We start from the raw sequence: 17780 nt of genomic DNA on the forward strand, positions 1-17780 counted from the left end.
TAATGGTAACTAATAGGCAAGACACTGAAATACCTCAGGGTTAAGAAGATGCGTGTGAACGACTGCACGCTTTATATCATATAAGTCAGTGAAGTGTTCTAACGCACGCTGCAAGAGGCCAGCCTTTTCACACAGCTGAGCGATATGAGCCCGGTCATAATGCGTGAACATCTGATTGCCTAGAATAGCATCTGCGACCTAGAAAAACATAAAAGGATGAGTTTATCTTACCACTCCACCTGTATCAGTAACTCCATATCCAGATTACACCTTAAGATCCAATACTGGACTGATAAAGGAGAGAAAGTACAAAGAGAATTTTAGCCAAATTTTCTAAAATGATGAATGGGCGTCTCAATAGCTTCAAATAACTTAATCTAAGCAGCTCTGAATAACAGCTGTAGAAAAACAGTGACAGAAACATGCTATAAAATGCATGAAAACACGTACCTGAGGTGCATGCATAAGGTTCATCTCAAGCAACCTCGTCTGTAAAGGACCTTCAGATGGGCGATTATTCTTCAGGGCATCAAGCAAGAATGCAGTACACTGTTGAATTAGATTGTATTCCATAAACACATCGACAATCTGCAAAAAAAGATGTAAGGGAAATTGTTTTTAAGATACTTAAAAACTACTTTATGATACAGTTGACAATACAGGTAAGTGAAAGGAAATTAAATATTATCTCTTTCTTCATACATAAAACACTACCAGATCAAATTCCAGATTTAAAGAATATTATTTAGATAACATAACCTCATAATTTAACAGGAAGTTTTATCTTCCACAGTTACTTTAGTTCTAGTAAACACACCCATAAAATATTTCAAGATACTATATAGTAGCAGAATATAAACTGCAAGATTTAAAATTTTGATTGACTGATTGATATACACATGCATGCCACACCACAGGACATGCCAGACTTTAGTTCCCTGACCACGGACTGAATCTGTACCCCGTGCAGTGGAAGCATGACTCCTAACCACTGGACCACCAGGAAGTCCCTGATGAACTGTTTAAAATACACAAAAGCATAAAAATGAAAGAGTCCTTGATTCCCACTTCATATATGCATTTTCTCTCTCCCTTCACCAAGTGGCAGAGACTAGCCTTTGTGTTTTCTTACACCTATATTTTTTGTATTTTTAATACATATATCACTAAATGAGGTAGGATTTGTTTTGCATGTTTTAAAGCTATATATATAGATGGTATCTTACTGTCCATTCTTCTACAACTTGCTTTTCTTAGGTAACACAGTTGAAATTTATCCATGTAAATAAATAAACACAGCTCTAAGTTCTACAAATAAAAAAGTTAACCTGTTCTCCAGGTTGTTTAAACTCAGATCCGGTCCCCCCACCCCGATTCTCTACATAAATTAACTTCTACAAAATACATTTTAAATTGTTTACCTGGGTGATATCAGCAAGAGGTTCTTCATCCTGAACTAACATTTGAGCAAACTGCTGCCCCTGATCTGGACTGATACGCATAACATTTCTCAGCAGAAAGATCCAGTCTGGAGTATATCCAACCTAAAAACAGACAAAAATGTAAGCCCTGCTGCAGAGTTCCATTTTCATATTACTTAAAGGCTTTTTCGTAACTATACTCCAATAATGGATTTTAAAAGACAGAAGAAATCACAGAACAAAAACAAACCAAAAGCAATGGGTGCCCCCCCCACCCCCGTGGGAAATAAATGCTGCTTCTACAATAGAATCTTCTTACTACAGAACTACTGGTGAAAGTACAAATTCAGTTTTAACAGATGCTCAATTTGATCTTGGTTTATATAAGACAACTTGATCTTGGTGATAATATATTTGAACAAACGGCTATAAATTTTTATAATCAGCTTATTCAGTCTCATTGAATGTGAAAAAATTTGTTCTAATAGGTTAAACATGCCCTAGCAGTTTAAGTTCTAAATGCCATGCAAGAGTAACTGTCTCCATTTTTGAAAAGTGATTCTGTAAATGAGAACCATACTAGTGCTTTATACTTTCCCAAGTAATCATAAAAATTTAAGGAAATTTACTATTAAAACTGAGAGTGACTATAGGATAATTTCTCTCTTAATGTTTTAATGAATTAATGTTCAGAATTTGTTTCATTGAACTCACTTTTTTAGCATATAAAACAATCTTCTGGACTTGACCTGTTTCTGCAAAGCACTGAATGACTTTATTTGGAACGTTAGCCCTTAAGTACACACTAAGCGCCAATGTAGGGTCCACAGATTTCACAAGGTCTCCCAGTTCTTCAGAACATTCCAGCTGTCCAAAGGGAAAAGAGGCTATTTAGTAATCCATGAGCTATTTTATAAATAGGCAGTTGTTACTACTTCCATTATAAATAATAACTAATATGACAGGCATTTAGTTACCCAGTTGTCCCAAAATGTATTATGAATATGCAGGAGTTATGGTTATAAAGACTACTGATTTTGTATTCAGAGCAAAGTCTCAGTAGAATTCTCCACACATTCTACTTAAGGATAAAAACCCACCAAGACTTCACATGTACAGATTCTACCAACTATCTTGTTAGGCATATAAATATTTAAGAAGCAGAATCTTGCACTTCTCACTATTAAGAATATTCAGGTATCAGTCCCAGATGGTCTCAATTTTACAAGAATAATCCAGCTCCTAATGTAATGCTATCAAATGAAAATCTGATTCAAAAAGCCAGCTGAGGTTACCATAAAGACCACTTTAAAATTAGGGAATGATCTGTAGGACCTAAGCTTCATTATCTTCTTGACTTTTGGGTTTAAAAGTTGTAAAGCAGGACACTAATTTCACAAAGTCAAGCAGATAAATATGTTAGAATTTTAAGGTGGTATACATGGAGACACACTCCTCTGTGCCGTTCAATCTGCCTAAGCTGCTCAATCTGGAAAACCGCTTCTCTAAAGGAGCTTTGCTTTACACACTAGAGTTGACTTTCTATTTTATAAGTATGTCAAAAGAATAGCGCTTATCACTGATATTCAATAATGAGACGTTCTATCAGAGTCTATACCCTCTCGACTGAATACACTAATGTAGAGCTGACCAGTGTCCTTTTCACCACAAATGAATCCTACATGACCATTCACCAAAATAGGTAATGATACCCAAAAAGCTCTTACATTGTTATATTGGTCAACTCAGTTACCTTGGCTGTTCTCATCCTCCCTTATCTTAAACAATTAGGACGGACCTCAAGTACTATGTGGCTAGTAACTATTCTTCAGCAGACTCCTGTCCAAGCACCCCAACTCTGAAGTTCTATCCTCCAGTATCCTCTAAGACTGCCAGAAGCTGGGTCAAGAAACAAGGATTTAGCATTGGTAATGCAGAAATACTACCAACATACACTAAAGCTGAAAGGTCTAACATTAAAACTTATTCACAACCCAGAGTGCTATAAAATAGGACCACCTCAGTTCTTGACACTGACCTAAGACATGACAATTCAACATTGCCACTTTGTGGAGAAAGGCTTTCTATAGTGGTATGAAAGCAATAATATCACTAATGGGTTGTTTAAACTCATTAGTTGTCTTACAAATAGGTGACATTTTTCCTAATATACACTAGAAAACATAATACTATTAGATGCTCTATGTGAAAAGAAACTCATTAACTACTGAGTGAACATAAAATGGATAGAGAAATCCCACAGTAAAGAAAGCTGGTTAACAACAGTTTTCAAATATTCATATTTAAATAACTTCAAGAAACTAATAAGTTAATATTTTTTCATGTAATGCCAGCTAACATTCTCTGTGAAGTGACTCTGGGGATCTGCATCACTGCTAATCAGTCCTGATGTCCTGTTAACCAATTCCACGTTGTATATAACATATTTCCCTTACACACCTAACCAGCTCCACCATTTTGATATTTGGGAAGTTCTAGAAGAAAAGATAAATTGTTGTATGGCTGAAAATACTGGGCATCCCAAGTGTGGGATGTGGGAGACAAGAATACATTCTTAGGTCCCCATGAGTTTATACATGTTGACAAATACGCAAAGCATGCAAAGTGTCTCATACTAAGCTTAACCACCAAGCAAGTAATCCTGGATTCCCTTTTAAAATAAAGATACCTCAACATGCCACAATAATAACCCATTTTCAAAAGAAAACACGCCTATGCATCTCATGCAGTGTCTATTCTTTCACCATTCCTACAAACAATGAATCACGGATGGAGATGTTCTGGTACAGCCTGTGTTTTTAACTTGCTACCGTGGTATTTAATCAAAGTGAAAATATGTTAACGTTAAGTTAATATACCTTATCTTCTTTTAACCATTTCTCCAAAAGCTGTTTCCGCCCCTGCTGAAGTACAGGCCTACACAGTTCTAAGGATTCATATTTGTTTAGCTGGCCCTGGTCCAAAAGGATTCCAAAGTATTGAAGTAGGGGTGAAGTTTGACCTGGCTGAGCTGGAACACTCTGGAACCGACGGATGGTGTCTGGGGTACGAAGAATTCCCTTTAAGAAACAGAAATGTTAAGGACTCCTTTTAAAGATGATTCAATATCACACTAATAACTTCACGGATCTGTTAAGCCAATTTTAAAGGCATAATTCCATCTACTGAAACCAAATCTCAACTTTTCAACATGTTGAATGGTAAAGATTCAGGCAATGTCTGTCAAACTTCTGGTTCAATGTTATGAGATTATTCTGAATCAGAAACATACCAACCTAATCATAATGCTAATGTATTATTCCAGGTTCATATTAGGTTAAGTAAAAATTTCATTACCGGTCAGGGAGTAAGGTATTAATTCAGTCCAACATAATACAAAAATGATGAGGATAAATTCAGGTCAAGTTCAGACAACTCTTCGTACCATGAATTGAACAAGATCTGTTTCATCTTTAAGACATAAAATCAGTAGCTATCATAAGATCCAACTAAGCAAACATTATTACATCTATGTAAATCAGAGCCTGTTAGATCTACACATCATTCTAACAATCTGAGTTTTAAAAAGTTAACCAAATCTAGAGCATAGAAAAGTTAACTAACTAAATCTAGAAGAAACTCATTCTACTGGAAAACATATCCTAAAAAAATACTCATTTCTCTGTGGGAAGCTGGTTCCACTCCCAACAGTATTAGAAACAGACCACGCTGGCATCAATCCAAACATGGCAATTTTCATTTTCATAACTACGTACCTTTGGTGCATTAGCGGCCACCTTTGCTGCCTCTGAGTAATTTCCCTGGGCAAAAAGAGCATTAAATTTCCGGGCAAAGAGTTCTTCAGCACCAGCTAAGTTGTTACGTACAGCCATTCTCAGAGCCAAATCAGGATTTTGTAGGACATTGGTGATATAAGGGATTATGTTTTCTTCTTCCACACAAACTGAGAGAACCTGCAATTTAAGATCTAATGAACAGCTGCAATGCGTTCACTTGAGCATCAGATACTAAATATGTTAGTATTTATAAACTGATAATTTATAAACTGATATATATAAACTGATGACCACTGAGTGACAAAATATAAAAATGCCACTAAAAAAAAAAAAAAAGAGGGCAGAAAAGAGAAGACTAAGGGGTGCTGCTAAACCAAATGGGGGTTCCTAAAGAAACCTATATGCAGGTCAGGAAGCAACAGTTAGAACTGGACATGGAACAACAGACTGGTTCCAAATAGGAAAAGGAGTACGTCAAGGCTGTATACTGTCAACCTGCTTATTTGACTTATATGCAGAGTACATCATGAGAAACGCTGGGCCGGAAGCAGCACAAGCTAGAATTAAGATTGCCGGGAGAAATATCAATAACCTCAGATATGCAGATGACACCACCCTTATGGCAGAAAGTGAAAAGGAACTAAAAAGCCTCTTGATGAAAGTGAAAGAGGAGAGTGAAAAAGTTGGCTTAAAGCCCAACATTCAGAAAACTAAGATCATGGCCTCTGGTCCCATCACTTCATTGGAAAGAGATGGGGAAACAGTGGAAACAGTGTCAGACTTTATTTTTTGGGGCTCCAAAATCACTGCAGATGGTGACTGCAGCCATGAAATTAAAAGACGCTTACTCTTTGGAAGGAAAGTTATGACCAACCTAGATAGCATATTCAAAAGCAGAGACATTACTTCTCAATAAAGGTCCATCTAGTCAAGGCTATGGTTTTTCCAGTGGTCATGTATGGATGTGAGAGTTGGACTATAAAGAAAGCTGAGTGCCGAAGAATTGATGCTTTTGAACTGTGGTGTTGGAGAAGACTCTTGAGAGTCCCTTGAACTGCAAGGAGATCCGAGATCCAACCAGTCCATCCTAAAGGAGATCAGTCCTGGGTGTTCATTGGAAGGACTGATGCTGAAGCTGAAACTCCAATACTTTGGCCACCTCATGCGAAGAGTTGACTCATTAGAAAAGACCCTGATGCTGGGAGAGGTTGCAGGCAGGAGGAAAAGGGGATGACAGAGGATGAGATGGCTGGATGGCATCACCGACTTGATGGACATGAGTTTGGGTAGACTCTGGGAGTTGGTGATGGACAGGGAGGCCTGGCATGCTGCAATTCATGGGGTCGCAAAGAGTCGGACACGACTGAGCGACTGAACTGAACTGAACTGAAAATAGAGCTGTCTTGTAATATAAATAACTCCCGATCTCATACAGTCCAAACTCTAATTGCTTTGCTACCATCCATTCTTAACATGGCATGGGCTCACATGGACGAAGTTTAAGATAGATTCCTCTTAACTCTGATTTTTCAGTAATTTTAATTACATTTACATTCCCAGAGTTCAAATTATATACTCAAGGAGGGAAAGGACCACTAAATCCTCACACACCTTATATATTGCAAGGTATACAGTAGATGCTTAATAAATGTGGCACCAGTAAAGAGCAACTTCTAATTGCTCTTTTTAAAGAACAATTAATTACCTACCCTCAGTTCCCCAAGTAAGTCATTGTCACAGAATGCCGATCTATTTGCTTAAAAGCTGAATTTCTGTCAATTGCCAAAGAGAAAAGGAGTCCTTCATCATGCATCCATTCCTCTCCCCAACACCAGATCTGGGTACACACCCCAGCTTATAAACTACTTCTATTCCCCGTAATGACAGTTCTCATACCATTATTTCTCATACCAGTGTTTCTCAGTCACTATTCCACATAAAGAAAGGAACTTACCTTTGTCTTTAATTGTATATTTCGCACCAGGGCAGTGTTGAACACAAAGTAAATGCTTAATATTTGCCAAGTGAGTGAGAACTCAATAACCAAACAAGTAATATATATTTGCCTGTTCTATTATTCCCTTTGAGGAAAATGAAATTTTAACCTCCAAGTGTTTCCTTTCTACAGATCTGACCTCCATCTTCCAAAGCTTAGGTCATTCTCTATCTGCAATGTGACACTAATACCCCATGTTATGAGATCTTTTTTTAAAAGAAAGAATTCTTTCTTTATAGTTATTTACATTTTCATCTTTAATACTACTTCTTAGGAAAAATAAGGAAGATGAACAAACCCACTTCCAACTGTAGTTTCTGTAGCCTTCCCCAAATACCAAATCCATAGTTTCATCTTTATCCCATTTTTAGATTGTATTAGCAGAGTTCTAGAAACCAGTATTTAAGACATACAGGGGGAAAAGATGGTTCTTGTATCTTCTAAAGTATTCAGTTCTACCAAGTTCAGACTGTCATCTTGATCACTTTTAATTTTGCAACCAACAGAAACCATACTCATTCCTTCAGGGCATTGGGTCAGGTCCAGCTATAGTTAGCTCTGATCAAAAGAGTAGAGCCCTGAGCCCTATAGGTTATTGTGAACATTCATCTTATTCAAAGCAGTTGGCAAAGAAAACTTGTGGAGAGAGGGAAGGGAAATAATCAATAATCAAAGTTATGAATATTAATATATAATGGTAAAATTTTCAGGATATTTTAGTTAAAACAATTATCTCTGGCTTAACAACTTTATGATTATAAATTATCAGTAATCTAGTTCACCAAAAGACACATTCATTCCTGATTTTTCCACGAGAGGCACATTCAACTCAATAAATGAATGCTACTGAATTTTTAAAGTGGCTTTTGTGCCAGACACTGACTAGTGCAGAAATACAATTGAACAAAGAAAAGCCCCTTTCCTAAGGAAGAACAGTGACGAAGTAGTTAAACAAGCAACTGTAACTCACTGTGTTAAGTGCCATGGGGAGGGCTCCCTAAAGCAGAAGCACCTAATCAGGTGTGGAACCAATGGAGAGGATGGATGAGTAGGGAGAGACTCCCTTTCTCTACAGTATTTCCTTCTTCACATACATACTATGTTCTGAAAATTAATAGAATAAAGGAGAAAAAAAAAACCTATCTGCTTTCATTTACCATTGAGGAAAAACAATAATTTGGAGGAAAACAAACAAAAGGAAAGGTCAATAACATTTAACCATTTTTTTTAGGGAAAAAGATACTTCTAGGCATAATATTTTAAATTACATTAAAACACTAAAATACAGAAAAAAAGATCACTTGGGTTAGGTGGTGTGAGGAGGTTTGTCAAATGTGACAAGTCAGAACAGCAAACTGGGTAACTTTTCAAGTACCCCACTGAACCTACCAGAGCTACTGTAACATATCACCTTCCCACATTAAACATTCAGTAATAATTAAAGAGGTGAGAAAAAAGACAAAGGAAGAATTTTTTTCCTTGTAGTTGATAATGAGTCTTACAGATTACAGGAAGCAAACTCTATAAAAAGTATACAGTCTTGGAATCCCCTGGTGGTCCAGCCCTAGGACTCACCACTACTGGGGCCTGGGTTCAATCTCTGGTTAAGCAACTAAGATCCCACAAGCCCTGGGATCTTAGTATACAATCTTAGTATACAAAAAAAAAGTATACAATCTGTCAGATGTCACCCTATCAATTTCTTTGCATGAAGAGCCACTTCTCTTGATAACAGAGACACAAACACAATCCTTAGGTGGCTATACTATATGCCAAATAGTTCCTTCTCTTTGAGATACAGTTAAAGAGACATTGCAGAGTACATAGTAGTATATAATATATATATGCATCTGTATTTTTAGATATACATTATTTTCTGACATTCAAAATTACCATTTACTTTTTGGCAAAAGGCTAACCGTAGTAAGTGTTATTTTCTTTTATCACCTAATTTGATTTTCAACGTGTCCTTACCTGTCCCTTTCTGTTTACTCCAATTATTCCAGCTGTGGCTTCATGAGGTGCAGTGACAAAGATCGTTTCTCCACTGATTCTATTCATGTAGATGCAGGTACCAGTCTCAAGGTCATAGAGGTGGATGTAACCATACTTCGTAATCAAGAATACTACATCATGCTTTTCACTGATCTGTATAAAGAAAATAAGTACTTCAGTAATAATGAACAATCAGAAAGTTTAGTCCCATTCCATTTCAGAGATGGTAAAATTCTAGGATTTTGACAAGAGGCTTTTATGAAAAATTAAAAACTAGTATTTATGGTTTCTTCATTTTTACTGCAGATTCAAATATGCAATGTCCCAAGCTCTTACATAAAACACAAGAATATTAGTAAACTGTATAAGATAAAAGAGAAAACATAATTTTGAAGAACCTGGGATAACCCAATTTATGTATTACATAAAGAAGTATTACTTTACAAAGTTTCGCTATTTCTGAGTAAAGGCACCACTTAAAATTATACTGTCAGTAGTACTTTTTTAATTACTCGTGTTTAGAAAACAAATTTCAAGTTCCTTTGTTTTGCTTAAAATACCTGCATTGCAACAGGAAAGTCATTTTGTGCTTCTGGAGGAAAGAAAACATCCACTGCCTTCTTTGGAAATGGTTGGTTCCCTGTTGGTGGTGTGCCAACTTCAATGATATGTAACTGTTCAAAAGAAAAGTAAAACTTATGATCAACTGCTAAAAAGGACCACAGCAGCTTTATTTGTGAAAACAACCAAATGTCCTAAATAGCTGAACCCTAAGGCCTGGAGTGCTGTGGTTCATGGGGTCGCAAAGAGTCGGACATGACTGAGCGACTGAACTGAACTGAAACTATATGGTAACAACCATACTATGGAACACTCCTCAGTAATAAAATGAACTTTCAGACACAATGTCCAGTGGAAACACATAAAAAATGGCTACTCTTCATAAGATCGCATACTATATGATTCAACTTATAAAGCATTCTTGAAGAGACAAAATTTCAGAAATGAAAAGTAAATTAGTGATTTACAGGGGTTAGAGATGGCAAGCTAGCAGTAAGTGGTTGTGACTATAAAGGGGTAGCAAGAAGGTAATCTTTGTGGTAATGGAATAGTATGTATCTTCAATCTATACATGACAAAATTACACAATTATATAATTGAACCAATGTCGATTTCTGGTTTGTCAAATGTACTAAATGGCTATGTAAGACGTAACCATTAAGGTAAACTAGGAAAAGAGCACAGGATCGTTTCCCACGAATAATATGTATTACTTCAAGATAAAAATTTTAAGAAGTCAGTTGAACAGCTCAACCACATCTCAATCTACCTTAAAGAATGGTAAAACAATACACACAAAAATGCATTCTCATGGCTTTCGATTACAATTAAATTTTCCAAATAGAAATCTAACTGAAGTTATTAAAGTCTTCTCTGCCCACACCTACTCTAAATACAGATAAGTATAGACTCAACATGAGTAGTCGCTTTAATCACAGACACCTCAGAAATCTGGATGAGAACATTCTGGTTTAAAATGTCTGATGCTGTACATCAGCAAGCAATGGCAAGAGAGAGCAAATAATGTTAATGGAAGACTACTATATATTTTGCTTAGTCATGTGAGGAATGGACTTAAAAAATAACTCGGTTTCCAAGATATATAACCATATGAAAGTTACAGGGTCTCATCGTTAAATTAGAATGACTAGCCATACTGAAAAAATTGCCTTCCCTTAAAAAAACCATGGCCGACTATAAAATATATAGCACAATATATCAAGTAAGCTCAAGAACCTATAAACTGGTTTTCTGATACTACAAAAATTATACACAAGGTTTTTTCTTAGGAGGACTTTTCAAAAAATGTCACAGCCTTATGTCTTAATTAGTGCATCTAATTGCTAATGTATATGGGTTTTTTGTTTAAAATTCATCAATTCACATCTAAATATCTAAATTGTATTTTTTATCCTTAGCCTACTGAGAGGCTGGTAGGAACATTCCTTGGTTCAGGGATTATTACTCTAAACTTTTAGGGAGAACGCTACCTCTGTACATATGTTCCCGCCCAGATTACAGGTTACTGATTACTGTATTTTAAGCAATCTCTATCTTGATTTTTTAAAACTACTTAGCATGGAAAATATATTAAGACTTCAGAGAACCTGCTATGGCGATGAGAAGAGCAGTCAGACTGCGTTTCCAGGGGCAGTCGTGCCAAGCGGGCATCCAGCAGTGCAATCGCAGCAGCAGCAGGGCCTCAGAGCTCTGCGCCAGGGCTTCTGGCTGCTGCCCACTCTCCCTTATTCCTCCTAATTCTCCCAGCTTGGTTCTAAACCTTCTTAGCTAATGCAAACTACCCACTATACCTTCATTATTAAACTTTATGCTCTAAGCAACCATCCCCTGTTTCTATTGTCTGCAACTAAGAACCCTGCAAAGCACTTCAACTTGTCCAAGTGATTTCAACGTAGTCAGTGTTGAGAAGCTCTGATTTAAGGCAACGGTACTGAAATTGTGGTCCACTCTACCTAGTCATCTACAGCATTTAAAATGCACATTATGAGCTCCACTTACTGAATCAGACTCTCTAGATGGAAGGCATACAAATGTACATTTTAGCCACCCTCGTGATTCTTAATGCACAGGAAAGCCTTTGGTAAAGGCAATGAAATAAAATCTATAAACAGCAGACACAAACAAGTTGCTTAAGAAACATTCACTTTAGACAAGTATCACCAGAAACAGAATTTAAAGAAATTAAATCACCACCAATCTGAATGTTAAAAACAAATTAACAAAAGAGAAGACTATTTTGGAATCAGATAACAAATTAATTAGTAACAGAAAGACAAAAGGCAAATTCTCATTAAAACAATTTCCAGAGGCAAAACTTACCTTCCCTCCCGCTTGACCCCGTACTGCAAAACAAAACAACGTTGACTCTTCTGCATTGCCTTCCATCTTGAATTGTGCGAAGCTAGCCGCGTGTCCCTCAATGGGCTGAGACACTTTCCTATCTACAGAATACAACTGCATAGCTCCCACCACACGATTTTGCTACAAAAGATCAAGCAGAATAAAGTTCAGGGTCCCAACGAACCAGTAACTTTCAGATACAATAATCAGTGAAATAATTAAAACACTTTATCATCTTTAGAAGGATTTACAATTCCTTTTCTCTCAATGTAGATTTGATACTTAATTTAAAATTTAGTTGCAAACATTCTATTAAAGCTTAACATGAATGTTTAAAATGTGCCTCACATACAACCATCTTTTTACACTCTTTTTTTTTAAAAAAAAGAAAGATATAGGAGTACTCGGAGAAGGCAATGGCACCCCACTCCAGTACTCTTGCCTGGAAAATCCCATGGGCAGAGGAGCCTGGTAGGCTGCAGTCCATGGGGTCGCTAAGAGTCGGACACGACTGAGTGACTTCACTTTCACTTTTTCACTTTCATACATTGGAGAAGGAAATGGCAACCCACTCCAGTGTTCTTGCCTGGAGAATCCCAGGGACTGGGGAGCCTGGTGGGCTGCCGTCTATGGGGTCACACAGAGTCGGACACGACTGAAGTGACTTAGCAGTAGCAGCAGGAGTACTCATTCTGCAGTAAATATCCACAATAAATTCCAAATCACTCAAACTCATTCCCTCAACCCGCAGAGAAGACCTCAAAACACCTTGCTAAGAGTACTCCAACCTGTATGACAGTACAAGGGATTAAACCAGCAACTTTTATTTCTTTTTTAAAAAAGGGGGGGGGGGGTCAGATGGGCAAAGAAGATCCAATTTCAAAATAAACTACATTTCAAGCACATAAATTCTCTAGACCTTTTATTTATTCAAAACTAGAAAAATGTTACCTGTGCAGATATGCCAGTCAGAAGTAACCACTTTTGCTTTGCATCAGTTCGATAATTGATAATCTGGCACCCTGCGAGGCTAGAGTGGCGATCAAACATTTTCACCGGCTGCGACTCTCCTTCCATACTCCAATGATAAACTGCATTATCCGTAACAAGAGCAACCGTATTCAAAGAGATCCATTTCCAGAAGGTGACATCATCAGTCATGGTATGGGCCTTCATTTTACTTTTCATTTCAATGTTAAATATCTGGAGAGTTTTCCCAGCTAAAAACAAAAGTAAGAATTATGAATCACTAAGAAACCAAAGCTCAAGATAAATTACTATCTAGCTAGATCAGACTATCTCTGCATCAAAATCTGTAACTTCCAAACAAAATGGTCCTAGCGTGAGACTAATAACATCTACAGTAGTCACAGTGACAGAGCTGCAACCACTGAGGAGCTGGGACTGAGCAATCTACACCTAAACGTGAAGCAAAAACTATCACCTCTAATAAATACACTTGAAACAGATAGTATTACTTCCAAAGAGTTTTAAATCCCAACTAAAAATGAACAGCTCCCTTAATGATGAAAAACAAGTTGTAACCTTCATACTTAATTAAGAATGCTTACCCATAAACTTAATGGTTGGTACACAGAAAAAAAATGGTTGGTACACAGAAAAAAACAAATCTGATTCAAGCACATGGGGAAAACGTCTACTTTTTAAAAGGCAGCCATCCCCCATTCAAATATATCTTGTGGAAACTTCTTTGGAAGAGGATCTACTTCAACTCTACCTGTACCACTAACACATGAGAGAGGTGCATGCTACACTGTATTGGTTTAAGATACAAAGGGAAGGTAGAGGTGCTACAGAAAAGGAGAGGAAGACAAAGGAGGAAGGTTTCAGATGTTAATATATTAAAGGTAAGAACAAAATTCAAGCTTCAACCAGTTAAAACAGCAAACATTTAGTAAAAGAGGATGAAACCTGCTGTGAATGTTAAGAGTTCACTGAGTTAGATGCAAAGGTTTATACTGAAAATTTGAGACCCATCACAATCCAAAAAGTGATTTGGGTTAAGTTAATAGAGATCAAAGCCCACAGCTAACATTAGGCTGCCTAATTCGTATTAGTCCTTAGAGACTAAGGAAAACTCCATTCCTGAGCCTCAGAGAATTTGGCTCCTGAAGAGCAAAAATTATAAGGTAGTAAGGGAGTGGGGGTGGAGAGAGGGATGGGACGGGACACAAAACATACAGCTTTGTACCACAACCCTCCTTAATTACTACATGGGTAAAAACTTCTTCCATAAAATGAAGAATGTTATCCCCATCCCACACAATATGTAAACCACAACCAGACTTGAACAATTGTGAGAGTTACGGTCCTGTTTATAAAAAGAAACTAAGGGATTTGAAACTGGATTCAGAAGGAAGCCATATTTGGGAATAACTTAAATTTCCTTTGTTTCTTCCCCAACCCCTAGTTAATTACATGTTTTATTCTTTATGTGAAAGAGGTTGGAGCATATGTACATGGGGTGTTTTGGGGAGGAGGGCAAGGGTTGACAGCTTAACTATGTAGTGTAGACACAAAGGCACAGATCTATAATGGTATTACTGTATGGGGCTCTGAAAACTCTTTCAATTTATTCTTTTTATAAAACAGGACAATAACTAATACAATCTAATTTAAGAAAACTCACCATCTGCACACATAAGAAAGCATTAAGAAATGTGATAAAATAACAATAACATTAAAAATAGAAAAGAATTATGAGAAAATTAAAACGATGGCCTTTTAATAGAGGAATGAGAGCTGTTAAGCAATTGAATTTAAATTCTTTAAGGAGGCTGAAGGGAACTTACTACCTTAAATATGTACTGCAAATAACAGACCACTGCCACAGAACAAGTATCCCAGGTAAAATCTGGACCATCTTTCCCAGAGATGAGATCAACTTCTATCTTGCAGAGATGTAACAATGACTTCTTTGAGTATGTTTTCAGTCCACCCCTCGCCCAATCAATTTAATTTCCAAACAGTGTCACTACTAAACACAAAATATAAATCATGTGGAAAAAACCAAGTCTATTTAAATACTTCAGCACCTGGAACAAGTCACCCACAAATTTACCAAGAAATTACCAAGAATCTGAACACTTCCTCCTACTATCAAGAAGAAAAGCAACAAACCAAAAAACAGCCAATTAAATGTCTCTTTCAAGTTGAGATAGTTACCTAGCCCTCGTAAGAGTCTGTTTTAAATAGTCAATTCTACTTTCAGTCTAAAGTTCAAAGGAAAAAAATTAACGTAAGACTCCCAGAAAGTATGAGGGCCTCTAAACTCTGTTTGGACTGCCAGGTTGTAGAGTTAGTTCCCTACTATGACAATTAAAAAGTCAGTCTGAATAAACTAACACCATTGATTCCAAAAAGTTAATACCTACCTATATATACACACACACTTTTAAAAATCAGTCTAAGTTCAAGCCAGTTTTAGAATTTGTTAAATGTAACACAAACCTGACATATAAAAAAGACACAGAATGAAGAGCAAGTTTATCACCATAACAAAATTCTGCAATGTTTAGTTGCTAATACTAGTAAAGTATATTTTACTCCAGAAAACAAATCACTAATTTCTTGTGTCTTCTGTAAATGGGGTTATGTTTTTAATATAATATTACCACACCATAGATATAAAGCTTAAATTCATTTAATCTAAATCTTAAAATTTTCCAAGTATGTGTAGAAAGTAAGACAGCTCACAGAATTATGCCAAGTAAAAGTCATGAAAATAGTTTAAAAAATCACAGTAACAGCTTTCACTTTGCAGATCTGTTTAACCAAACTTAATATACTTAAAAAAAGATTCTAATTACTGTATTTGAATAAATTCCTATAGGAAAAGTTTTAAGAAAAAAACACAATCTGTTTATACCTTTTAGTGCAATTACTTTGCTGGCTGGATTCATGATGGCGCTGTCTGCTGAAATTGGTCTTCGAATTGGATTACTTGGGTCATTCATATCAATAATTACCACCTGGGCCTGCTCTCCTACTTTCTCTCTAATGCAGATGAATTTGTCTGACTCCATAGTCAAGGTACTGAAGCCAATGTTTGCTGGGTTTATACCCAGGTTCTGGAGCTGAGGGAAGAAAAAAACAAAAAACATTAATAAATCATGCTACCAAGTGAATTAGAAAGACTTGATATTCATGTGTGGTCATCATTACAAATCCTCATTTAACCATTACTACTTCAAGGTCAACATTGACAACTCCATTACACGGATTCAAATGAGGCAATTAATATAATGGACCTTCTCTCTTCCAACAAGTATGGTTTTCAATTGTTTTGTTATAATCCTGCAGTTGTAACTTGAGAGGTATAACCATCTGGTGACAACTAAGAGGAAGAACAGACAGATATAAAGGTAAGAGCTACATCTGAGAGGTAGCCTTTATGGGTCAAGGAACCTGAGGTAATCAACGTTTCTTGGCTTGGGATTTCTGAACTATTAGATCGTCCTCTCTAATCCCCTTTAGGATTTAGTAGTTACTTGATCATATGTACTGGACTTCAGGAAACTGAAAATTATTGATAAATTATAGCATAAAATGAGAGAGTTAAAAATTTCACAGGGTTCTTGGTCTAAAGTAACTTGGATCAGCCAGAGCAGACAAGTAAGTTACAATACTTGGCAAAAAGGGCCAAAACAAAGATACGTAATAAGAGAGATCCAGTCAAAGGAAGCCTACAGGCAAGGGAGTGAATGTGTTCAACAGAAGTAGACTCGAGAACACACCACAGAAGGATGAGCACATATTAAGGCCTAGAGATATGAAAGTGTGGTCTGCTGCGGCTTTGCTGGTGGTCCACTGGTTAAGAATCTGCTTTCAATGCAGGGGATGCTGGTTAGATCCCTGGTTGGAGAACTAAGATCTCACATGCTGTGGGGCAACTAAGCCCATGTGCTGCTACGAAGACCCAAAACAGCTAAATAAATGACTAAAAAAAAAAAAAGTGTGGTCTGCTAAGGGAATTCTAAGTGCTCTTGTAACACTGGGAATAGAGATTATGTATGAAAGGTTTTTGGAGAATTAAGATTACAAACCAAGTATGGGCTAGACTGGTAAGATAGATGTACCCCAGTAAGAATCAGGAATTGATCCTAAGGAAACTACTTCAGGATTTTAACAAGGAAAATAATGGAATCAGATTTGCTTTGTGTATGCAGAAGCTATTAATTTGCTAAGCAAATATACAAGATCTAAAGATGACACATCTTTAAAAACTAGTTAAATATATAACTGAGAACAAGAGGAGAAGGAGATTTCTACCAGACTGGGTCATTTCTCTAGGTGACTAAATGTAGTATAATAGACCACCACTCAAGGGCTACCTGAAGGCTTTCTTAGCCTTGACCAGCCGGAGGGTTTTATTTTTTTCCTCCAATAGGTAACAAGTTCACATGGAACAAAATACAAACAAAAATTTTAAAGCAGGAAGACGAAAAAAAAAATTTTTTTAAGCATGGGAAAAGAAAACTGTCACTACTCTTTCTGGACCAGCTGAGCCAAGGTAACTGTGATGCGTACTCAGTCACTCAGTCCTGTCCAACTCTGTGCAACCCCACGGACTGTAGCCCTCCAGGCTCCTCCCCTGTCCACGGAATTTTCCAGGCAAGATACTGCAGT

The 17780-nt window shown here is 36.8% G+C and overlaps 1 protein-coding gene across 2 annotated transcripts in view; it reads right to left on the minus strand.

The window, feature by feature from the left end:
- CLTC (clathrin heavy chain) overlaps nucleotides 1-17780 on the minus strand; it is a 65239-nt gene that overhangs the window by 25986 nt on the left and 21473 nt on the right. For both annotated transcript variants that reach the window (XM_086360564.1, XM_086360562.1), the window contains exons 2-12: nucleotides 16021-16228; nucleotides 13083-13351; nucleotides 12111-12272; nucleotides 9770-9883; nucleotides 9189-9362; nucleotides 5198-5395; nucleotides 4301-4501; nucleotides 2136-2288; nucleotides 1422-1544; nucleotides 451-588; nucleotides 34-198 (exon numbers count right to left, since the gene is read on the minus strand). In XM_086360564.1, coding sequence (XP_086216690.1) covers nucleotides 34-198; nucleotides 451-588; nucleotides 1422-1544; nucleotides 2136-2288; nucleotides 4301-4501; nucleotides 5198-5395; nucleotides 9189-9362; nucleotides 9770-9883; nucleotides 12111-12272; nucleotides 13083-13351; nucleotides 16021-16228 — 1905 coding nt within the window. The remainder of the gene's footprint in view (nucleotides 1-33; nucleotides 199-450; nucleotides 589-1421; nucleotides 1545-2135; nucleotides 2289-4300; nucleotides 4502-5197; nucleotides 5396-9188; nucleotides 9363-9769; nucleotides 9884-12110; nucleotides 12273-13082; nucleotides 13352-16020; nucleotides 16229-17780) is intronic.

The sequence above is a fragment of the Bos grunniens genome, chromosome 19 (genome assembly GCF_055505025.1).
Source record: "Bos grunniens cultivar Pamir isolate PY7600 chromosome 19, Bosgru_T2T1.0, whole genome shotgun sequence".
NCBI classification, from domain to species: domain Eukaryota; kingdom Metazoa; phylum Chordata; class Mammalia; order Artiodactyla; family Bovidae; genus Bos; species Bos grunniens.